The sequence below is a fragment of the Theobroma umbraticum genome, unplaced genomic scaffold (genome assembly GCF_002168275.2).
Source record: "Theobroma umbraticum cultivar Fairchild unplaced genomic scaffold, ASM216827v3 scaffold_95.0, whole genome shotgun sequence".
Classification (NCBI taxonomy): domain Eukaryota; kingdom Viridiplantae; phylum Streptophyta; class Magnoliopsida; order Malvales; family Malvaceae; genus Theobroma; species Theobroma umbraticum.
The window spans coordinates 5,968,366-5,993,055 of NW_018397257.1; the positions used below are offsets into that span (position 1 = coordinate 5,968,366).

General features: G+C 35.1%; 4 protein-coding genes across 6 annotated transcripts in view; 2 read left to right on the top strand and 2 right to left on the bottom strand.

Annotated features, from left to right (window-relative positions):
• Window positions 1–3,686, top strand: part of SMG7 (Telomerase activating protein Est1) — a 6,616-nt gene extending 2,930 nt beyond the window's left edge. For 2 of the 3 annotated variants that reach the window (XM_089782922.1, XM_021422359.2), the window contains 4 exons: window positions 305–537; window positions 620–2,577; window positions 2,690–2,828; window positions 3,109–3,686. In XM_089782922.1, coding sequence (XP_089639048.1) covers window positions 305–537; window positions 620–2,555 — 2,169 coding nt within the window. In that variant the 3' untranslated portion in view covers window positions 2,556–2,577; window positions 2,690–2,828; window positions 3,109–3,686. Of the gene's footprint in view, window positions 1–304; window positions 538–619; window positions 2,578–2,689; window positions 2,829–3,096 lie in introns of all 3 variants that reach the window. The other variant, XM_089782923.1, reaches the window with a different exon arrangement.
• A 1,008-nt stretch (window positions 3,687–4,694) lies between these two features.
• Window positions 4,695–9,652, top strand: NPC2 (non-specific phospholipase C2). The gene is made up of 4 exons (XM_021422458.2): window positions 4,695–5,433; window positions 5,777–6,384; window positions 7,242–7,421; window positions 9,175–9,652. The coding sequence occupies exons 1-4, from the start codon at window positions 4,949–4,951 to the stop codon at window positions 9,483–9,485; spliced, it is 1,584 nt and encodes a 527-aa protein (XP_021278133.1). The 5' UTR covers window positions 4,695–4,948; the 3' UTR covers window positions 9,486–9,652.
• Window positions 9,653–10,170: 518 nt separating this feature from the next.
• On the bottom strand, window positions 10,171–14,113 carry LOC110412049 (hydroxyproline O-arabinosyltransferase NOD3-like). The gene is made up of 9 exons (XM_021422460.1): window positions 13,953–14,113; window positions 13,046–13,655; window positions 12,322–12,389; window positions 12,033–12,234; window positions 11,746–11,843; window positions 11,590–11,659; window positions 11,428–11,499; window positions 11,155–11,268; window positions 10,171–10,507 (listed from the first exon to the last, which is right to left on the bottom strand). Exons 2-9 carry the CDS (start codon window positions 13,427–13,429, stop codon window positions 10,436–10,438), a joined length of 1,080 nt encoding a protein of 359 aa, XP_021278135.1. The 5' UTR covers window positions 13,430–13,655; window positions 13,953–14,113; the 3' UTR covers window positions 10,171–10,435.
• Window positions 14,114–17,434: 3,321 nt separating this feature from the next.
• ABCG23 (ABC-2 type transporter family protein) lies at window positions 17,435–19,640 on the bottom strand. The gene has a single exon (XM_021422783.2). The coding sequence runs from the start codon at window positions 19,516–19,518 to the stop codon at window positions 17,569–17,571; it is 1,950 nt and encodes a 649-aa protein (XP_021278458.1). The 5' UTR covers window positions 19,519–19,640; the 3' UTR covers window positions 17,435–17,568.
• Window positions 19,641–24,690: the final 5,050 nt, after the last annotated feature.

Below are 24,690 nucleotides of genomic sequence, written 5' to 3' on the forward strand. Positions count from 1 at the left end.
AGTTACCATATTTTTTAATTATGGTGTTTTGGGAGATTTTTAATTGTGTCAAAGACATATTTATTTACGTTTGAGCAGGCAGCGTGTTTCTGATAGGGTAATCCAACTTTGAGAACTTACTACTTTTATCTTAAAATATTTGTTCTCAATCACTGTTAAGGGTGTGATTAGGTGTGATTAGTAATTGTATATTTAATGTTACCGACTTTGAAACTTGGTGGGTGGGTTTATTATTTATATGGTAGTATTGGTATATATATAAAACTATGGAAATTGTATTAAAATATATGTATCTTTTTGGCAGAATCGTCATAATTGCTCACAGCTTCCTGGGGATGTTAAAACTCCCTTGGTCAAGGAGCCTGCTGTGCGGTTAACAGGAAAGGGTAGAGGGAAAGTGGAAGCAAAACTTGCATCTAAAGATGCCAACATGGAATTGAGCCCTGCTAAGGAGAAAGTATCTGGTGTCCAGGAGACTTATAAATCCTTCTGCATTAGATTTGTGCGTCTAAATGGCATTCTTTTTACACGCACAAGGTTTACCTTCTCACAAACTTATTCTCTTTTGTTATTGACAAAGTTTTTTGGGGTTGTGTTCTTATCAAGCTTTTTCGTGCAGCCTGGAGACTTTTGCAGATGTTCTTACTCTGGTTAGCCGTGATCTATGTGAACTTCTCTCTGCTGGACCAGAAGAGGAAATGAATTTTGGCACAGATGCTGCTGAGAATGCACTTCTCCTTGTTAGGCTGGTTTCTATTCTCATATTTACAGTTCACAATCTGAAGAGGGAGAGTGAAGGTCAAACATATGCTGAAATTGTGCAGCGTGCTGCCCTACTTCAGAATGCATTCACTGCCGTTTTTGAATTGATGGGACATGTAGTTAAGAGATGTTTACAGCTCCGGGATGTTTCTTCGAGCCACAGCTTACCTGCTATCCTGGTTTTTCTAGAATGGATGGCTTGCTGCCCGGATGTTGCGGCAGCTTGCAAGGATGTGGATGAGAAACAATCAATTACTAGATCGCATTTTTGGAAACATTGCATATCTTTTCTGAATAAGATCTTGTCAGTTAGGCCAATGTGCATTGATGATGATGAAGATGAGACCTGCTTTTTCAATATGAGCAGGTATGAAGAAGGGGAAACTGAAAACCGTCTTGCATTGTGGGAGGACTTTGAGTTGCGAGGTTTCTTGCCTCTTCTTCCAGCACACACCATTTTGGACTTCTCAAGGAAACGGTCTTTTGTAAGTGATGGTGATAAGGAAAAGAAAGCCCGTGTCAAGAGAATTTTAGCAGCTGGGAAGGCTCTAGCTAATGTCATTATGGTTGAGCAGGAAACTGTTTGTTTTGATTCGAAAGCCAAGAAATTTCTTATTGGAGTTGAGCCTTCAGAAGATGTCACATTCACCTCTTCTATCCAACTGGCAACGAACAGTGTGGAGCATGAAACCCCATCTGAGAAGACTATTAGTGTTGGTATTGTGCAGCCAATTCCACAACCAAGAATGGTTGGGGAAGAGGAGGATGATGATGAAGTGATTGTTTTCAAGCCGCTGGTTGTGAGTGAGAAGAGAACTGAGGTGATTGGTCTAAACTGGCCCCCGTCTGAGACTTTGAAGCTTAATCAAAGTAATTCGGCTGGTGATCTCAAATTTTATGGCAGTACCATGTCTGGCCCTCTTGATAGTCTTCGCCAGCATAATACATTTGATGCTAGTCCTCAACTGCCTGTATCTGTTGGTAGCATATTCCCTCAGCATCTGCAGCCTGTTCAGATGCATGCATCTAGGTGGTCAGTGGAAGAAGCTACTTCTCTGGCTAATAGCTTGAAAGGTTCGACACTTTTGGAGAATGGGCATTTAACAAAACCTGAGATGCAAGATAAAGTAGGCCTTTCTCATTCTGCTGCTCGATCAGTTGCTATCCAACAACCCATCAGTGCTAGTTCTGGTGGTATGTACTATAATCAGACAAAAATGCCAGAAACTGTTTTGCCATCCAGAATTGATGCTATTGTGTCATCTGGAGTTACTGGTGATTCTTTGGCTGCTAAAACTACTTCAGTTTCACAAGTTGGGATGCGTAAGAATCCAGTTAGCCGCCCAGTGAGGCATCTTGGTCCCCCACCAGGTTTTAGCCCTGTTCGTCCAAAACCACTGAATGAATCTGTTTCTGCTACAGAAATAGAGAACCCACTCATGGATGATTATAGTTGGTTGGATGGATATCAGTTGACATCATCATTGAAAGGCCCTGGGGTTGATAGTTCCATCAATTATGCATGTCATGCAGATCCCCAGTATGTAAATAACAGCAGCAATGGCTTGACTGGAACAGTAAGCTTTCCCTTCCCTGGTAAGCAGGTTCCGGCAGTGCAGTTTCAAATGGAAAAGCAGAAAGGCTGGCAGGATTACCATACACTTGAGCAACTGAAAATTCAGCATGAACAGAAGTTGCAGCAACAGCAACTGATGAATGGAAACCAGCAGTTTAACTCACTGCCTGAGCAGTATCAAGGACAATCAGTCTGGACAGGTCGTTATTTTGTGTGAGATCCATATGCAAGTGTAGCTGGTAACTTCACTATTTTACTCATTTTGTGCATCTTAATTTTGTAGTCGATCATAATTGTTTCTAAAGTTCTATCACATAACTTGTTCCATCTGGGTCTGTTTTTGTTCCTGAGGTTCTTGAGAATGATTTCCATGAATGTACTGCATCCATCTGCTGCCAAATTCAACTCCAACTTTGAAGCATTGTCAGTGTTGAGTTTCTGATGGAGCATGGATGGCCTTGGCTTGTAGCTGGCACTTGCTGCTGAACAAGTGAGTATGCACTCAATTATTTTTTCTTAGATCATTTCCCACTTACTCCCTCTCCCTCCCTTTGTGTATGCGTGCGCGCGCGCGTGCACTTAGTGAATGTATCCTAGGTCCATTTTTAAGAAGTAACACTAATGTTTAGATCATTTTTGTGCATTGATGCCTGTTCTCACCTGTGCCTGCAGAATGTGGGGTTCCTGGGTTGCAGGTGTTTTGGAGATGTTTTGTCATGCATGCATGTTTTCCTGTTTATCTCAAGTGGCTCTTACAGTTGCTTTTGCAGATTTCGCCAGATCTGTGGAGGAAGATTGAGGAAACCATCTTTAAGATGCGAAGCTTGTAAGGAGTAAATGCCTTAACTGGTTACTTGGAATGGAGATAGAACGTGTTAATAAGATCATCTGTTGGTTTTGGGGCTATATCTTGAGGAGTTGGTCAAATAAACTTGGTTTAATATCCTATTAACTTTCGTCTGGTCTGCCTGAATTGCTGTTAAAAATCAGCAGCTGGCAGTGGATAAATAATGATGTGCTTGACCAGTTCTGTGCAGATAAGCGTCAGAGCTCAAGTCGAGAGGTCTACTAGGTATGATCTGCATATCAGTCGTTGGACAGTTGGGATTGGGGATTTTATGGTGGTGCTTTTGAGTAGCAGAATGTGTGGGTGAGTATGAGTGATGTGTACGTTTGATATCTGGGTCAAAAGACTTGTTTATGTTATTATTATGCTTTACTGGCTAAGATGATGAGTGATGTGGAACGCAAAAACTAGCGTCTTTTCTTGAAGTTGGGCTTTTCACTCAAAACTTCTTCTGTAATGAAATAAATCTATGGAGAACATTGTCCTGGTCATTGCTGCACAGTTTCTTTATTTTGTTTGTGGCGTGGTTGAATCCAAATAGATGATGAGTTGCATGCTTAATCAAGGCATGAAGATCTGAATATTTGTACCATCCAAAGAAATCAATCTAGGTGCATGCCTAGATGTTCTGTGTGAATGTGAGGAAAAATCTTGGTACAAAGTCGTATTGCAAGTGGGTATCAAGTTATTTTAGTAGTTGTTCATTTTTCCTTCGTTAATATGAATGTGTTTGTTAAAAAGAACAGTACAAAAATAGGCAATTATTAGGATTGGGTCGTATGTACTGCCAGATTGTAATTGGAATATACTTGACGTTAAGAAATGGGGAAGAGACTCAAGATTAATAAATCCAAATATATTTAAAATTGGATTTAGTACTTAATGTCTGCCACAAATGGTTGATTACCGCCAAACTAACTACGTTTAGGCATTCAATCAGAATCAATTACAATTGATTAACAGAAAATACATGACTGCTTAAGGAAACAAAAAAAAGGGGGCGGGGGGTAACTTTTTATTGAAGACGTAACAAAATGGGCTGTATTCATCCTATTTGGTCAAGTGGAACAAAGTTGGAAAACGGAACGACTGTCGTGTTGCATCATTTTCTTATTTTTCAATACTGTGTATATGCTGGTGAAGGTGTCACTTAAGTAAACTATAATATAGAATGGAATTAACATTGACCTCCTTTTCCGAAAGAACACCTTCGCCCTTCGCAAACATGGGATTGCCACATGGTTCTCCTCCGTAAGATTTTGCTTCAAGTGGATCCCAATCTATTTCTATTATTATCTGAGTCCACTAACACAAAGCTTAAAAAAGAAACAAAAGGTCAAGTTATTACTAGTGTGGGGAAAAATGAACAAGAAATAATAATTATATATGGATGAAGTTTATGCTATAAAAGAAATGGATGAAGTTTGCGAGTAAAGTCGAGTTAATCATCCACTGGATTTATGGTATATATGGGTGGATAGTGTTGTTTAGAAACCAAAGCCAGCACAACTGTTACAGTATTCTTCTTGAAATTCAATATTCCAATCCAACCAAGATCTGTCCTTATCTGTAACGCGGAATATCTCTCACGAGACAATTGAAATAACAAAATGACAAACAGAACCCAGTTGCACAAGCAAATCTGACCCTTAAATGTAGCCCCATATAAAGAGTTCACGGGCCTTAGAATTTGTCAAATCACACTTGAAATTTGAATCTCTCCTCTCTCTTTCTCATGCAAGCAAAAAAATCCCGTAGTAATAATGTTCACCAGGAAAAATCCTTTGCCACCTGCCAACACAGCCATCTTCTTCTTCTTGCTAACAGTCTTCCACAGCTCTAGCCATGCTGCTAGTCCAATCAAAACCATCGTCGTCCTAGTGATGGAGAACCGGTCGTTTGATCACATGCTAGGATGGATGAAGAAAGCCAACCCGGAAATCGACGGTGTCGACGGAACTGAATGGAACCCTTTGTCCACCACTGATCCAAACTCCAAAAAGTTGTTCTTCCAGAACCAAGCTCAGTTCGTGGACCCTGATCCTGGTCACTCATTTCAAGCCATAAGGGAGCAGATTTTTGGGTCCAATGATACCTCCGCTAACCCTCCGCCGATGAATGGCTTCGCTCAACAAGCGTACTCCATGGACCAATCCACCAATATGTCTCAGAGTGTTATGAATGGTTTTGAGCCCGAAATGGTTGCTGTGTACAAGGCTCTTGTATCAGAATTCGCTGTTTTTGACAGGTAATAATTATGCAGAAATCCTACATTTTTCCTTTTTGGAAATTATTTTCTCTAATGCCAAGGCCCAAGGGTACATAATTAGTAATCAATTAATGATCTAATCATTTTTATATGGTATCATCCTGTTAGAATTTAGTGTGTACAACTAATGAGAATGAATGATTAATGGATGGAAATTGATAGTATTTTTCTATAGTTCACACATTATTTTCCTTTTTTAAAAAATTTTTCTTGCTCACATAAGAAAAAATTTCAACATTTAAAGAAAATATAAAAGGAAAATATCAACCCTTATCTCGAACTTAAATTATTTATTCTAAACAACGTGAGCTGTTTTCAATAGGTGGTTCGCCTCCGTGCCATCATCTACGCAACCAAATCGTCTCTACGTCCACTCGGCGACATCCGCCGGAGCAACGAGCAACATTCCGTCACTCCTCGTAAAGGGCTATCCACAAAGAACAATCTTCGAGAACCTGGATGACGCCGGAATATCCTGGGGAATATACTACCAGAACATACCAGCCACATTGTTTTACAAAAACCTTAGGAAGCTCAAACACTTGTTTAGATTTCGTCCTTACGGTCTGACCTTCAAAAAACATGCAAGAGACGGTCAGTTGCCGGGCTACGTTGTGGTAGAGCAGCGGTACATGGACACTAAGCTGGACCCAGCCAACGACGATCATCCGTCCCACGATGTGTATCAAGGGCAGATGTTTGTGAAGGAAGTGTACGAAACATTGAGGGGTAGCCCGCAGTGGAATGAAACTTTGTTGATCATCACATATGATGAGCATGGAGGGTTCTTTGATCATGTGGCTACGCCTGTTAGTGGGGTCCCTAGCCCTGATGAGATTGTGGGGCCTGACCCTTTCTTCTTCAAGTTTGATAGATTGGGGGTTAGGGTTCCTACTATCATGGTCTCTCCTTGGATTGATAAGGGCACTGGTGAGTTGAACTCAAGCACTCTTTACTCTTTAGTTGCCTTTCAATTTCCTTATTTGATACTTGTGGGAAAAAAACAATATAAAAATCATAAACCCAGGTAATAAATAAAGCGAAAAGGAGGGTAGGTTGGTTGGACATTGGATTCATAAATGGTATATGCACTAAACTAGCTAGTATATTACAATGACATCCTTCAACTACAGAAAAGAGTCCTTCCTTTTGCATAGGGACAGAACAGCTGCTAGCTATTTCACACTGACTTTAATGAAGGGATATAAAGCAGAGTGGGGAAGTGAAGGAGACCCCCGGGCCACACTCATTGGTCTCTTTCCGTCATTGTCAAAACAGAAAGTGAAATCTTTGTTGAATGGCGAAGCAAGCTAAGCAAACCTAAAAGTATAATGAAATCGAGCTCCTTTTGGACCTTTTCTTCCAGTAAGCCAACGACATTTGTGTGCCGAATATGGTTGGTGAAGATGTTGTTGAGGCCTTAAAGTTATCCTGAGGGTTGCATGGCTGAAATTGAAATGGATTAGTTGTTTGGAGATTGGAGAAAACTTTGGGGAGCTAAGCCATGCGTGAAAGGGTAATGGAAAGGCCTCAACAAGTCATAACAAATTGGATTGTCTTCTAGGTATTGCATTCATGGTGTGAACACTTCCGTTGACCTTGTGCCTATTGATTAGCTATTTATCTATTTAGGTGAATGTTTGAAGGAATCCTCGTGAGCCACAAGCCTCCACCATATACTGTAGTAAATCTTTGTTCATTAACTTAAAATCACCCATTATGGGCCTCTTTTAATGTTCTAAACAATTCAAGGAAGGCTCACTTGTTTAGATTGAAATGTTATGCAGTTGTTCATGGGCCAAGCGGAAAACCATTTCCAACTTCAGAATTCGAGCATTCATCAATTCCAGCAACAGTGAAGAAGGTGTTCAACCTGTCCTCCCCATTCCTCACCAAGAGGGACGAATGGGCTGGCACTTTTGAATCGATTGTCCAAACTCGGGCAGAGCCCAGAACTGATTGTCCAGGTCAGCCGCCTTAACCCTCTTCTGATTCTTGCTTTTAGTCAATGCAGCCTAACACTGAAACCTCATATTAGACCTACAGTAACGGGGAATGGTTCTAGTGAGGTTCTCCATTTGTTACTGCTAGATCACTTAAAAAAAAAAAGGATATTTAACAACAAAAATTTTATGTTACGCTCTAAGGTGACGTAAAATAAGTATTTTGCAACGTGATTATTAAGATTTATATAATGATTTGAATCAATTATTATTAGTAATTTGAGTTTAAATTTTTTAAGGTCATGATTTAAGTTCGAAAGTTATTGGACTGGTAATGTTTGGATTTAGATCATTACAATTAATATTAAAATATGTTCTAATTCAGTGAGCTTCTACATTGTGCTAGTAAGGTATTGGACTTGTGGAGTTGACTTTGATTGTGATTGTAATATGTAGCATTTGAGTGGGTGAGATTGATGTTAAAGTGATTATTAAAACTCATATGAGGATCTAAATCATTATTATTAACTTTAATTTAAACTTTTGAGAGATACGTGATTTAAGTTCGAAAAATTATTGGACTAGTGGTGCTTGGGTCGGATTATTACAAATTGGCATTAAAGCATTTGTCCATAGTTGGTGGGATTATGATACTTCATCCTAAATGGATTGTAAATGTGATTGTCAAGATTTGTATAAAGATTTAAGTCAATCATTATTAATAATTTGAATTTAAAATTTTAAAAATTGTGATTTAGAAAAAGTTACTAAATCAGTGGCGTTTGTAGAGGTAACATTTGGTTTATATGCTGCAAAATGTGATGAGCCAGCATTTAGACAATTTTAACTTGTTACTGGTTTGAGGGGATTAAAACAGGTAAGAAGGAAAGAAAAAAACAGTTTACACAGCTAATCTTTATGTCATAAATTTTCCAGGAATAACACAAAAAGGTTACAAGTGAAAAGGAGATAGAAAAGATTAATACACCTTAACCTTAACTGATCTGGTGATGAATAGAATAGAAAGATTACAAATTAGAAGCATTCTAAGACAAAGAAGCTTAAAGCACCTTGCTTTTTAACTTATGATAGATAATAGTCTTAAAAAACTTACAAGAAGACAGAGAAACTTAACATAACTTACCTTCAACTTTTGAGCAATAAACCTTTTGATTTTTGTCCTGACTACCATGAACCCATGAATATAACTTTGTTTATACCAGCATTCACGTACTGAAAGGTAAAAGCGTACTAAAGTTGTTTGTCTTCATCTAACTTGTAACATTTTTTATAATCCTATAAACAAGGTAGAGACTATAGTGTGCCAAATTTGTAATGCACAACAGCTTTATTATTTTTAAGATTTGCCAGTTCTAGTCTTGGTTGGTCATGGATTTAGTGTTGAAAAAGAAATAAGAAAATAAATGGGAAGGGAGAGAGAAAGAGTTGGGAATAGGATTAGAGAAGGGGAAAGAAGAAAGTAGCAATGGGAAAAGCTACCCATAGCAGAAGCTGAAAAGAGGGAAAAGGGGGAGAAAAGTGGAGGATAGATAAAGAGTGGGAAAAAGGAGAGAGAAGGGTGAAGGGAACTGGCTGGCTAGACCTTGAACAACCAAGATAAGAGCCCAAAGTAACAATCATAAAATCTATGGTGCACATGTCATGCACCTCCAGTTTCATACACTACAGTCGTCACCCTATATACAATTAGTTAAACCTAACATATGGATGTGTGAGCTCTCACATTTGAAAGTGTTAAAAATTGCTATGTGAACAGAGCAACTCCCAACTCCGGTGAGGATCAGGCAAGGTGAGGCAAATGAAGAGGCCAGGCTTAGCGAGTTCCAGCAAGAGCTGCTGCAGCTGGCGGCAGTGCTCAAGGGAGATCATATCCTCACAAGTTACCCAGACAAGATAGGAAAGGAAATGAGCGTCAAGCAAGGAAAAGAGTACATGGAAGATGCTGTTAAACGATTCTTTGACGCTGGACGTTCTGCTAAGAAAATGGGTGTTGATGGAGAACAAATTGTTCAAATGAAGCCATCCCTAACTACAAGATCATCTAAACCTTCACCTCCACACCCATAAGGAGAAGTCTATACATACTTAGGAGATAAAGCAAAACAAATGCAAAGAAATGTAGCAACGGTTCTTTTATATATATACAAAAAATTGGAGAAAGCTGGAGATAACACAAACTCCTTTGTATCATCCAGAAGCGTTTGAATAATTTGCATGAGCTCGATTTTGTTCAAGTTAAATATGTAAAGGCTTTTTCAAACATTATAAGCATCATCTTAGACCTGGCAATTTACTATGCATAAGAAAGGCATCTAAAAGGACACAACCTAATCAAACGTCTGTGTAAATCAGACATAAAAATATGCAATCACAAAATTCACCTACACCATGAACATTCTATAAACCGAAAAATCTTTCATTGGAATGGAACTGCAACCTAGACTCATCCGAACACTGAACAGACATGGCTATTATACATATATTTCTCTGTGTAATCATATATGCATAAAACTTTACCAATGTGGGACTAGGTAAAAGAAAATGACCATTTTGAACCCCTCTTCTCTACCAAATAGGTATTACAGAAGCACTGTCATGCTTGTTCCTTATGTGGGTCTAGGTGCTTTGAAAGAAAGAAAGAATTGCTATGCTTGCAAGCATGGTGAAAGCTTAGTATTTATGCCCCCAATGCCCCATTGATCAGGCAAAAAGATTGTCATCTCTCACTGATTTGTATTGCCAACATAACTAATTAAAATTTCGAAAGGTATATTTGATTTACAGTCAGCAAAACTTCACAAGAAAACTTTAATAAATAGACATCATGCTTAAGAGGTACACAAAAAATATTTGTAGGCATTCATGGTTATAATAAGAAGTGTAAAAAATGATAAATCCCTCATTTAACTTGTAAACATCTCCTTCTCTATATATACTGCTGTCTCACTACCTGTATTTAGTGTTGATAACTCTCTTTTGAACGAGCTTGATATCAGTAAGACTAATTAGGTTAGATCTCAGCCACGATTTAAAGTGTCCCAATTGGGAATATTGGCAGTAGCCTCATTCACCATCTTTACAAGCCTCACCTGCAGAAATTGCAACTATTAGATTCCAGACTGGAGAGAGAAAGATAAAAATTACATAAATTGAAACCCAAAAGTTTATGTCAAGAAAACTTATTAATTTGGTGAGCTTATTTAAATAGGCTTCAGGGACTGGGAAAACTGTGCTAATGAAGTAAAGCCAATGGCAGAACATTAGGGTGATTGACTGATTCTGCTATTGCCTCTATAGGCAATGGCAGAATATTAGTGCCAAACCACTACTCAGTAGTACTTCTGGCATCTATTATCACCAACTTAATGTCATCAATTGGCAATCACATTGAGTTGATAACTAAAGTTAATATGAGGAAAATTATGCTGAAATAAGAATTATAAATATCCCACATAATGTTCAGTCTAGACCATGAAGATTGAAACATCTGCAACAAGATTGAACTGAGTATAACAATACAAAATCAATTAATTAGCCAGAACTAAGTGAGACACTGATTCCAGCCATTACCAGGTCCTGTTGTTGTGCACAGTAAATAATGAAAAATTCACTTAGGCTTAGTTTGAATTCTTTTTACTCAATGATCAATCCATCAACTTCTATATCATACCAGATGGCCTGTATTTATATTTTCCCAAAGGGACCCCTAAGAAATGAAACTTGTTGATGAACTTACTACACTTTCGGGAACACCTGGAGGGGGCAAAGAGAGGTTTCTTGGTGGAGGCCCACTAAGATATGATCTCTTGTCAAAACGCCATTCTCCAAACTTTCCATATGTTAATTCTCCCTGTAATGCCAACTCAAAGTGAACTTGTGGTACAAGATATGTCTAGAAAGGTAAAATTTCATCTCGAAGCGGTAAACAAATCACTGATTACACATTATGCTTCAAAAACAATAAATGAGAGAGACAGAGAGACAGAGAGAGATCCTTGTATGGTTGTACCTTTAAATTGTAGTCACATCCATAAGTATAATGGATTATAAACTTTTTCCCTACTTCCAAATCCCATGGTGGCTGATAACAAACAGAGATGGAAGTTAAATTTCAATGGGGCTAAAGGTCATTGAGGGAGAAAAATAAGGCTCATTATTTTTCAATTAAAACCTGGAGCATGAAGTCTTTACGAAGTATATGCCGCACACCATGCAGTGCTGATGCCACAGCATAGGCATACCTAAGTCCAATCGAATGGTCAACCACGTCAAAAGGCCATTCAGCCAAAAGAATATTATTAAGACAATTAAAAAAAATGTTTCTTACATTTCTAGCACCCATCCAAATGCCTTATCAGTTGCTGGGTCATCTTTCATTCTTAAAGAAACATTCATCCATGTAGGTGAGATTTCCTCCAGTGCAGACTAAGGCATATAAAACATACAAACATATTAAACTATTTGGTTGCAACCGATGACAATGAGGCTTACAAGGAATTATGCTTTAAATTTTTATAAATAACAAGTAAATGTTATCATGTCAAAAGTAATTGAATAGTAATTTATGCTCAGATCAAATGTGCCACATAAGCTACCATGACCATAAAGTTCTACCTTTCTAATAATCACAGGAGAATTGCCAATTGGATCAATATCTGTCACAGGACCCTTCTCCTTGGGATAATACTTCCTAATGATATGCTCATGTTCAGCAGGCTTAATGTAGAAAAAAGGGAACCCTGCTGGATGGTCTCCATGAGCTAAGTTAGGCAAAGGATTTACAAATACATGATCAGGTTCTGCCATTAGAATGTATCTGCATCAGTCATAAAATGCAGTAACTTAGATCAAGTAAAGGAAGGGTGGAAAACACAAATGATCTTATCAGTTGAAAAAAACTCACTCTTCATCAATTGTTGCTTTTTCCAACCATTGCACAAAAGCCCATGGTCTATTTAAGACAATATAACCCTGAACACAACATCGAAACAGAATAAGAATAATTTAATTAAAACAAGAAGGTGCTTTAGTTCAGCTTGTGTCTTTCAAGTTTCAACTGGTGCTGATGGACGATTCACTCTAAAAATAAAATTCAAGTGAAAATCTTTATAAACATCTTAAACTCACACCAACATATTTCAGATGAGCTTGATTATATCTATAGAGTTTACAGAAATATATTTAACAGCTATCATTTTAGTTGTTTGTTCCTGCCCATCCAATACTTTGAAAATGATTCGAAGCTTGTTGACTTAAGTGAACCTTTGGTAAAATATGCAAATATTAAATCCATTTAAAGAAAAGTCAATAATCAAGAGATTACCAAAAAAAAAAATTGAGACAATAATATTTGCAGCTTTCCTCCATGCTTCTAGCTCAGGTATCATAATAGATGGAGTAAGTGAAGCTGTCATGCATCTTTTAATTGATATTTTAGCACATCAAAACACATCTATTACCTTGCCTGAATCTATTATCCATTTTACTGAACACAACATATAAACAAAATTTCACTTTGATATAAAATAATGCAGACTGCTCATTCAATTATAAATGTTCAAAATTTACAGCCAGAAACAGACTTAAAATTTATGAGGAACTGAAACACTAAACAGAAGAAGACTCACCCGATCTAAACCCTCCGGAAGAGGATCCACGATAACAGTTGGAATCTCCTCCATCAAACTATCAGGCTTCCCTGAATGCAAAATTCGAGTAAACTTTCCCATATCTGATCTGGGCATATCTTTTACCTTCTTGTACCAATAATACATAATGCGACACTGCCATTGGCTATAGGGAGCATCAGTTGCTGTGAGAGCAACATGGTACTTTGAATTAGAATCCCCACCTTCCTTTAAGTTCTCATGCATTCCAATAATAGGATCGGATAAATCCCAATTTTCTGAACTTGAGGTCTTGTAGTGTATTATCATAGTCGACAAATTATATGTTGCAAAGAAAAATCCTAGGACTAAAAGTGCCAAGAAGAGTGGCGAAACGCGCTTCATCTTTTAATACGCTATACGAAATCCTGCCTCCTTACAGCCACAACTCGAGTAATTTAAATTATGCTATCTATAGCAACATTTGGATGAGAAAAGAAATCACATCAATTCCATTAAATCGCACAAATTTGCAGCTATACAGTATAGAATTGCAGCGAGTCAAGAATACCATTTATTGCAAAACCTCAGTCAATAGATCCTAAATCCCTCAGATATCCAAAGGATGAATCTGCATCAGCGCATTGCACGCAACAAGGCAGTGAGATATAAGTAAACGCTACATGAAAACGGCAATGTTCAAAGCATAAAGAATGAAAAATGATAATAATTGAATCAAAAAACAAAAGGGTAAATCTGGGCATTAGTCAGAATTCACATTGGCAAAGAACAGATCTGATATTCTACTTAAAAAATAAATAAAAACTACAAACAAATGGAGCATAACCCTGAAGTCAAAAAATATAGGAAGCAACAAAAACCAAGAAGAAGAAAACGTAAAGAGAAAACGAGAGATGAATGTAGTTACCTGAAGAGAGTGGGTAGGAGTTTGCAGGTGATTGGAGATTTTGGGTTTTTATTCAACGCTCTGGTCGAAGTTTGACAAATTGGATAGGATGAATGCTTCCCAGGTCTAAGCTCTGCCTGATAAAGACTGAGATCCCGTGGTTATAACTTAATAAATAAGGGGGCCTACAAGGTGGAGAAGTGATGTGGGTGTTTTTTAAGTATAGATCCTTCATCCTTGCTTTGGCTTGTCAACTTTGTTTTGTTTCGAAGTTGTACTGGTTTTTCACATGTGGCGACAAGGTTTAGTTGGATTTGGCATGTCACTTCACTTCTTTGCTTTGTCTCTTCCCTTCTTAATCCGCCTTAAACTATTTTTTTTTACTTTCACTTTCATGATTAAGATGGAAATCTCATGCTTGCTTGGTCGCGGTTATAAATTATATTTATTTTTATTATTATAACAGATACACAATAAAAAACACAAGTTTTCATTATGTAAAAATTTCACAATTTAACAATCCTTCAAGATTATAATTTTAATCTTTTTTTCCCATTTCTCTCGCAATCTCAAATGCCCAAAACTAAAGAATCTCTTTCACATTCTCCTAAGATATCTTATAACTCTCCAAAATAATATATAGTGTCTGTTTGATTTGATTTTTTTTTCAATTTATTTATATTTTATAAACAAAAATCTAGCTAATCAAGAGTTTGAGAAACATTAAAAAAGAGTAATTTTTTTAAAGAATAAAATCTAAAAACAAAAACTTTAGAAAAAGCTCTAGAGTAATTTTCTCTTCTCTTCTTCTAAAAACATGTCAACTTTTTACAAAAATTTTTCTTTTTGTTTCAAAAATATCTTCATCTATTAAAAGAACCCCAACTTTACCCTTAAAAAAATACTCCCTCTCTTGATTGATCTCCTTCTCCTCTCCCTTTATGATAATTTAAATCAAAATTAGAACTAAAAAAGTTAAGCCAAACAAGCTCATATTTAACTTAAATATAATAACATATTTTTGAGTACCAAAAAAATTCTTAAATTTATTTAATTAGCAAGTAACTTTACCAAATTAAAAAAAAAAACCAACAATCTCACTTTTCTCAAATGCACTCCACTTGAGCTGATAACTCTACCTTTTCACCAAGCTCGCAAAAATGACTTGCTTTGTTGTGAATGAAATTCACATTCATGTTCTCAACTTGATATGAAGAGATCAACCCATCTCCCTTAATTGTGCTTCCAATCAACTCACACAAATTTTGCAAACTCTTCATCTCTTTAATCACAATCATTAAACTTTCTAGAATCTTCAAATCTCCACCTTAAATAGAATATCCATAACATAGATTATCTAACTTTCGAAGAGAAATCAAATTCTTGAAAAATCTTATGTAAGGCGTAAAATGTAAATAGTTAATTTTGGTTATTACCTATTCTCTAAAGAATTATTTTACAACGTAATGTTGTACAAAGAATAATGAGAACAACATTTACAAGTAAAACACTACTTCATACAAAACAACTAAAATGAGTGAAGCATTACTTCATATAGAATAGCTAAAATAAATGGAGTATGACTCTATACGAAATGACTAATACAAGTAAAAGAACTACTTCGCACAAAATAATTCCTTCATTTAGATAACAGTGAAAGTTAATTAGAATAAGTGACAGGTTTCAAAGAATTTAGCTTGATGACTCGGATATGGAGATACTTAAGAGGTCTTCATCTTAATCTTTTGTTGAAGTATAAGTGTTTTTTCCTCTTACCTTGTTCTCGTGTACTTATTCACGTATACATTCGTCTCTTATACTTATTCATGTACACATTTTTCTATTAACTTATTCTTGTATAGCTTTTCATGTTTACTTCTTTTCTATTACCTTCTACTCGAGAACAAATCTTATTACACTTAATCACTTCAACGGTTATATAATGAGTTTTTAACTGTTACTTGTTATATGTAGTAAAATCCCTATTTTGCTATTCACATAATGGGTTATAATAATAGATACTCACATTAAAACTTTTCATAATAATATCATTTATTACATGCATTAAAGTCTATTCTTGAGTAACTGCCTATTTTGGTATTATATATAGAGTCTTCACAATTCATTTAGAAGATCTTCACTTTTCCAAAGTTTCTCTCTATTCTCTTATACATTTTCTACTTATTCTCTTTTTATTCTCTTCCGCTTGTCATGACACTCAATACTTTAAGAATTACTCAAATTTTTCTCTCTTTCATCTCTGGTACATCCTTTTACTTGTTTACAATGTTTTTTCTCTCTATCACAAGAACCCCTTTTATAGTCTTGAACAAACAAAATTGATGTCTTTCCTTGAGAGTGCAATTTCTTGAAAAATTTATTGAACAAACGAAATCCGCTTTTCAAATTTTCTTCACTTTTTCAAAGCTTGAGACTTGAATCTTTGGAGTTTTAAGTCTTCAAAATCTTTTCTTCATCTAGGTTGAAACTTTGAAACTTGAAGTGGGTGATTTTGTTCTTTTGATCTTCTTTCTTGGACTTACTTTATTTTTCATAATCTTCTGAAGGAGTTTCATATTTATAATACTAGATGAGAGAATTCCAAAAATATTTAATTTCTTTGATTTTATTTTTAAATTAATTAATTTAAATAGAGATAAAACATGATGATTTATAGATGATTTTTGATTCCTAGCTTATCTTCTGCTATGCATGATTCTTGTTCAAAAAACCTTGACCTTGAGTGTGTGGGTATCTCTCCAAAACGAAGAAAAAAAGTTCTCATTGGTTGGTCCGCTCCTCCTTCAGAGTGGATTTTCTCGAATTCAAATGGTGCCTATCGTCTGTCTATGGAACTTGCAACAACAGGTGGTGTTCTTCGAAACTCTACAGGTGAGTGGTAGGGTGGCTTTGCGTTTCATCTTGGGAAATGCATGGCGTACCATGCAGAGCTTTGGGGTATTGCAGGGATTATGTCTCACATGGGACTTAGGCCATCGCAAAATTGATCTTCAAATTGATAACAAGCTTGTTGTGCAGGTCATTTTTTCCCCTCTTGTTCACCTATGTTCCAACTTGGATTTGATGCAAGCTATTCAAAGTCTCGGTCATCATTACTGGGAAGTTGGTATTTGTCATGTCTTCCAAGAGGGCAATGCCTTGGCAGATTTATGGTTAATCAAGGTTTTTCTTTGAATAAGGAATTTATTGTTTTTGATTCTCCCCCTACTAGAGCTTGGGATCTATTGATAAATTGTATGATTAGCTTAAATAGTATCATCAAATTCACATGGTGATACATGATTTATCTTTGAAAAATTTTTCAATTTATTAATTTCAAAAAACATATGGCATCTCGTAATTGGATAAATCTTTTTCTTTCCACAGTATGTTTATGTATGTCATTGTTAATCAATGTATGTATATATACTTAGTCTATGCTGTAATACGTGAACATAGGAATTAGAATTGAGAGAATAATAGTGAATTTTTTTGTGGGAAATTATTAAAAAGAAAATAAAAAAATGAATAAACATAAGAAAATCTAACCATCTTATTTTACAAAATATGAAAGATTAAATTTATCTATGAACAAAAACTGTATTGATATAAATCCTATAAGGTTCTAGGGATATAACTATATGGTTGTTCTTGAAGCCTTTCTAGCAAGAATGATCCAACAAAGCACTCGATAGAACAGAAAGAAACCAAACATGATCCCAACATTCATCCATCTTGTATCCTTATCGAGCCCCCTACTCTCAAGGACATCATTCCCTGTAAGCAAACAATGGGAATGATCCGGAGAATGCCATGAAAAACACTCACTTCTCACACTCCAATACTCATTTGTAAGCAGGGTATCCAATGGATACCTGTAAAGGGAAACATAGTACATAAAGAGCCAATACTTTGGGATGTTGTCTTTTGGAATGAAGTAGCCAGAGAATAGGAAGAAGGCTCCAAGAACTGTGCAAATGAGGGAATTCCCTGCTATGAAATCAGGAGAGACTGCACTGAGGAAGAGTACCAGGGAACTTGCCATCAGGATTATGAGCCAAACCACAAAAGTGAAAAATGTGAAAGCTGCAATGGAAGGATTAAGCCCCACAATCCAATAGACAGGAACAGCAAAAAGGATAGCTACCGCGAATAAGAAGGGCATGAAGACTATGGTGTTGGCAATCATGTATGAGGAAATTTTATAGGCTCCCCTTGAGGCTTCCTTCATCAGAACGCGCCGTTCTTGGAGGTATATTGGAAGTGCTTCTACTGTGGAAGAAAGGAGGAAACTTAGACTAAATGCAAATAGACCTAATCTCTCAGCGACCCCTTCTTCGTCTTTCCTTACCTTCACATAGACGCTTGCCAATCCAAACCCACCAACAACGGCTTGCATTGTTCTTGCCAAGAAAAGCTGCTTTGTTCTATAAATAATTTTCCAAAATCTTGAGCAGAGAAACAAAATTTCAAGCAAACTTGAAAACCAAAAATTTCCCATCTGTTTTTCATCTTTGTGTTGTTGAATTCTGATGCATTCTTCGTCTGACCATACCGGGTAGGAATATGAGTCCCCGTCTTCAGCACCAGAAAATTTGGAGCTTGATGCTTCCAGTGCAGGCATAATTTCCATTGCAAATTCTAGTGCATTCAACTGAGTTGGAATTTGAAATCCCAATTTCTGTATGGTTTCCTCAAGCAATCCAAGACTCCCATTATGGACAACAGAGCCATGAGAAAGGACTAAAAATTTAGAAATATATTTAAGAATTCTGTAGCTTGGTTGATGGATCGAAAGCAGCACAGTTCTTCGCTTAGCTTTGGCCATCGAAGCAAGCAGCTCTATAACTTGAAGAGCTGAAGTACTATCCAGGCCTGAAGTTGGCTCATCCAGGAGTAAAATTGGAGGGTCGTGAATCATATCAACACCAATCGAAACCCTTTTTCTTTCTCCGCCTGAAATTCCTCTATTCTCTTGATCACCAACAAAACTGTCCGCAACATGTGAAAGGCCAAGCTCTTGCATCAAGCTCTCAACCCTCTCTTCCTTCTCTTTTGAAGTCATTTCTTTGAGCCTGAACTTGGCGCTGAACATCAGCGTTTCTCTTACAGTAAGTAGAGGAAGCAAATTATCCTCTTGTACCACAAATCCACATATCTTCCTCAACTGAACTGGACTGGTCATCCGATGATCGTTGATAGAGATACTGCAAGGATCAAAGTCTTTATCATTTACCCTTCCTGATATTATCCTGAGAAGACTAGATTTCCCAGTGCCACTTGGACCCACAATGGCAAGGATTTCGGAACTTCTAGCAATAAAGCTGACCGATTTAAGTATCTCAACAGGCTTAGGCATTTGCCCCAAGTGAAAAAAAGCATCAGGAATTGACCTTTTCAGGTGAATTGTGTAGGAAAGGTTTCTCACTGTTAGTTTGTGAGAAGTCTTGGAATTGTCAGTTGAAAGTGGTGAGTGATAGAAGGAAGAGGAAAGGCTGGTGGATCCTTCAGGTGAACTGGAAGTTGAGAAGAGAATAACCGAGTCATCTTCAACATTGCTTGGTTGCTGCTGGAGGTAAGTTGCCATTGTTTGGAGCAAGTGTTTCAGTGTGGAAAGTGCATTTGTGTGGGAGGTACCTGAGGCTTTGAAGTGGGAATGTTAAATTGGAGGTTGGAACAACCAAGTTCAATTGTAAAACAAGTTTTTCTTAGTGCTGGTGAAGGTGGTGAAATATTTGGCAGGGGTTGGTGAGCTGAGAAGCTGACTATATATTAACATAGTATAAAATTATCATTTCTTGTAGATTTGACTCATTCCATTCTGTGTACATCTCTGTTCTTTTAGTCAAGTTCTTCCACAAAAGGATTGCCAAATTGATCTAAGCTCTATCTAAATGACGCTTCCAGGAGCTTCGGGAGCAGGTTTGAAAATTTTGTGCAGCCAGGAAAACAGCAAAGAAAGTGTACAACTCTTAGCTGGAGTTTCTTTGGATCAATGGTGAATTAAGGACGTTGCTCAAGGATGACTAAAGTGTAATTATAAAAATAGTCATTATTTATATATATAAATTAAATTTTACATTTATAATAATAAAGAAAATTTAAAATTAAGGAGTGGTGGTCACCACTTGACACCACCCAGTCATTTTCTTAGCTATGCCCTTGTATTGGGCTCAATGGAAGATCTCATAAATCACAAAACATGCTTAACTACTTGATTCGATTGAAAATTAATTTGATTTATCATTAAAAGATAAAAGTTGATATATGATTAAAAGAGATACAAAAAGATAAATAAATTTACATGACGTTGGAAAAAAAAATTGATCCAAATCTACAAGTGAAATTCCTTCTTTCTTTCTTTTAATTAATATCAAATGTTGAAACTCCTGAGTCGATTCACCCATTAAGGAACCATATGATGAAATGAAATAAAAGCAATTGATGCACAATAAAAGACAAGGGAATTGATTTGGGCCTGATAGAACCAACAAAACGATGGGGGGCAAAAAAACACCTTGACATTTTTAAGCCACAAAATGCCAAATTGAGCCTATACCCCTTTAGAGCCCAACACCAAGTGAAAAGAATGAAAAAAGCTCGAGAATTTTTTAATAGTGGTGAATTTAAAATTTTAAATAAAGAATAGTTAAAAGGTCATTATAAGAATGATAATATTATATATAAAGTTTTATATTTATAATAATAATAAAATTAAAAATTAAGAGATGATGGTCGTCATCATATGCCTCCCTCTGACTCTGCCTCTGAATGTTAACATTCAATTCATCTGAAAAACAGAATATTAAGATTCAGGTTTAGGTATGTAAGTAGAACTTGATATTATCTGCGTATGTATGGTTGAAAATAGGCGTAATGATATCTTAGGAAGATGACAGAGTTTCTTTTCTCTTTTTATATTTCATTCAATATTCCCAAATCACGCCATGCATGTTAAAGCATATGATATAAAATATAGACACAAGAAAAGAATGCATATCCATGCTAAAATATTGTAATATAAGTGCTTCAGTTTTACCACATTCAAATTGGAATTTAAATTAATCCAATGAAACACTAGTCAATATATATGTATATATATAACATAATTGTTACATTTATAAAAACCTAATAAACAAATTAAACAAACCAACAAACCAATATAAAATAGATAAAATCCACACTTGATAAGACTTGAACTCAGGTTAATTACTTATAATTTCAAAATCTAAATACATCCGTCTAACTTGGCGGATGCTTGTGTTATTACGAGGGAATGTGACCTCCAAAGATTTTTATAATACTATATTTTTTTTTCTTTTAATAGGTTTTTAAAAAATTTTAATTTGTTTCTCTCACAAAAGTCGATTAACTCCACAGCTGATTATTAATTTATAACTTATTCTAAGTATATATATAAAAGCTAATTAGATCTTAAATACAAATTTAAATTATACAATAAAAAATAATACTCTTCTATTTCGTTATTTAAAGATTTAAACTCATGAGTCTTTGGCTTATAACAAGGTACGGAGTTCCATCCACATGGACTCAACTCGATCACAACCTGCAGGTTGTGGCTACTTGTTTGTTGTATTCACATCACTGCACTGTTGTTCACATGGAGGACAAACACAGACATCCAAACATGAATTCATGGCCATGAAAGCATTTGGCTCCACCAAACCTGTCACCACCAATATATATATATATCTTGCAATTTCACCCCGGATAATGTACTTCTCGATACAATGACAATACGCCAACATTTATTTCACTACATAGCAGAAGACAAATTGCCAAGCCTTGTGTCCCATTGCATGTCCTCCACCTGTCCAAAACGTTATAATATTCTATCTAAAAAAATAAATATTTCATTTAACAGGTAATATATAATTTTTCCTAAATTAAAATTAAAATAAAAATATTTAATAATTTAAATTGTTTATTATCTTATCAAAATAAATGTTTATGAATTCATTATTTATTGTACTCATATAAATTGTGAATAATAATAGAAGGAATTTGTGGCAGCTCATTCCATTTGTTGCCCAAAAATATCAGTTTCCTTGGAGGTCGTGTGTTTTTTCCCCAAGACAAATAGACATGTTCCAAGACTAAAGGACTTATTGTTTCACGTGGATGTTGGGCTTGGGTTGTTCATTTGTAGCAGGATTGTCACGTGAATTTCCATATGCACATGGACCTACATTAATTGGATCCAAATTAATTTCAATCGTTCGTTTCCATATATTTTCATGTTATTTTTTCCCTTTTAAATCTATTGATTGAATGAGTAAAGATTGGTTCAATGTCGCATACAATAAACGTTTGATGTTACATAACTATATATCCAAAAATAAAATAAACATTTGATGTTACGTAATAAAGCAAACCCAACATTTTGTTCTATTATGATTGAAGCATTCCTTGTTCGATTGTCATCCTCCACAACGAAATTTTCACACTTCAATTCGCCTCCCCTTATTATGAAAACGAAAATACTGAGATTTAAGGTTCCGACCTCCTTTGTCGAAGTTACAGATTAAAGGAACGAATTCGGATCCGTTAAGTGGTTATGTAGTTCTTGTAAGAGACGGCAAAATGAATTCAAACTCGAACCTGTGCTTTAAAAAGACTTAATTCAAATTTCATAAATCTGAATTTATGAAAAAGTTTAAGACTCTGGATTTAGAAAAATTCAAATTTAAAATTTCTCTAACTTATAATTATTTAAAATTTCTTTAAATATAGTGTGTAGTATAACAATGTTTGCTGGACATATATTTGTATCACCGATCTTAAATCCAAAAAGATGAATATCAATATTTTCATTAATAAGATAAAATACATAATAAGAAACTTATAAATTAACATAAGAGAACATTAAATACATAATTAAAACACAAAATAAAAACATATTTTTTAAATATAATGAAAACATGTAAAAGCATCTTTATAATAGAATTTTACTAAAACATATGAACAAACTATTATATAGTTAAAATCATCACAATCTGTTTTATCAATGATGCAAGATGTACAGGTATGTGACCAATGACCTTTCATATCACATTGATAACAAGACATTTTTTATATTCATTTTATTCTATCCATTTTTGTCTTTTCATTATTCATTCATTTTTGGTGAATTATCTATTCACTTTTTGTGGGTTAATCACTTCTAGTGGGTTAGTGAGTTAAGGTTTTCATTTAAGTAAGTAAAATTATCCATCCACTTCTGGTGAGTAAAGTTATTCTTAGAATTAGAATAGTGAGTGATTAATGTAAATTATTATAGTGACTTCTTTTATTTCTATGACTATAATTGTTAAATGATGTTACATTTATTTCAAGAAATGAATGGATTCATAATTTGTTATTGGTAGCTAACAAAATATAATATATAATACTTGATAGCTAAATACATATTAATACTTTTAGAGAAAGAAAACACCAAAAAGATATCAAGTCACTTAACTTGATTTTTTACAATTAAAAATTAAAGACTAACCATTGAAATCTTTATAAAGCTTAGAGATGATGAAAACCAAATAATACCAACACTTATCTGATTTGTTAAAATCAGAAATCAAAACCTTATCATTAAAATCCTTTTGAAACTTAAAGATGATAAAAATAAAATAATATCAAAACTTGAAAAATTAGAGAATCGTGCTGATAATGTGTTATGAAATATGACTTCAAAGAATAAATAAAGATAACTTGAAAGAACAAGTAAAGAAAGAAAAAAACTATAAAAGAAAGTATTTGAAAACTAAAGAAAGAGAAGCAAGAAATAACTATAAAAGAAAGTATTTGAAAACTAAAGAAAGAGAAGTAAGAAAATAACTATAAAAGAAAGTATATGAAGAGAGAAAGAAGATCTTATTCAAATATCTATTTATAAATGAAGTGAATGACTTGTTCTAAATAGAATTTATAAGATAAAGATAATAATAAGGAATCAGATAGGTGTATTAAATTTTAATTTTAATCCAATCTAATCTACATCTAAATCTAGATATATATGTATAATATAAATGTATATTCATAACAAATACTACCTTCAAATTTAGGCCATTGTAATTTATTTCCTCCCTTTTTATTTAATTGAATTATATAGGGTGGGGGATTTAATTAGATAATTAGAATATTGTAAATCTATCGATTTGTCAGATAAGTGACCTTAGATAATTATAACTTTTTTTTTCTCATATTAGCCACAAGTTGCTGGTAAAAATTTTCTTTTCTTTTTTCATTTTATGTTGGAACTGTACTTCTGGTTTGCACAATTTGCAAGGGTATTAACAAAATGACACAATGGAAAATTGGACAGAGAGCAGTTAGCTCCAACAGCAATGTTGACAGATGAGGACTGCAAGGCATTTGACAAGAAACAAGAAATTTAAGCAACGAAAAGGACAACGCTTCAAAGCAAACGAAAAACGTCCAAAATTTCTCCTATCGGTTCGTTAGGTAGCCTACATATGCATGCACCAAGTAATCTTCGGCTAGTTGAGTACAAATTTTGGTGGACCGTTAATCTCTCTAGGCCGTTCTTTGTCTGAAAATCTAATTTGAATTTTTTTTTTATTTGCTGTTGAGGTGAATCTAGAGAATAATTTGTCAACTGCATATGACAAGGATGTTCTTATGGGTAAAACTTAGATATTTTCTCAAATCTCACAAACGTTTATTAGCTTAATTTATATACCTTAACTCAACTTATGAACCACTAGGTACTCATTCAGAGTTG

What these genes read in the sequence shown, in the direction of transcription:
- LOC110412049 (XM_021422460.1), bottom strand. Translation starts at nt 13,429, where the DNA reads ATGAAGCGCGTTTCGCCACTCTTCTTGGCACTTTTAGTCCTAGGATTT. An exon ending in TTCCGGAGGGTTTAGATCGG is followed by an intron (nt 12,390 to 13,045) that starts GTGAGTCTTCTT and finishes TGTTGTGTTCAG; the next exon opens with GGTTATATTGTCTTAAATAG. An exon ending in GTAAAGACTTCATGCTCCAG is followed by an intron (nt 11,500 to 11,589) that starts GTTTTAATTGAA and finishes GTTTGTTATCAG; the next exon opens with CCACCATGGGATTTGGAAGT.
- NPC2 (XM_021422458.2), top strand. Translation starts at nt 4,949, where the DNA reads ATGTTCACCAGGAAAAATCCTTTGCCACCTGCCAACACAGCCATCTTC. An exon ending in GAATTCGCTGTTTTTGACAG is followed by an intron (nt 5,434 to 5,776) that starts GTAATAATTATG and finishes TGTTTTCAATAG; the next exon opens with GTGGTTCGCCTCCGTGCCAT. An exon ending in GCCCAGAACTGATTGTCCAG is followed by an intron (nt 7,422 to 9,174) that starts GTCAGCCGCCTT and finishes CTATGTGAACAG; the next exon opens with AGCAACTCCCAACTCCGGTG.
- ABCG23 (XM_021422783.2), bottom strand. Translation starts at nt 19,518, where the DNA reads ATGGCAACTTACCTCCAGCAGCAACCAAGCAATGTTGAAGATGACTCG.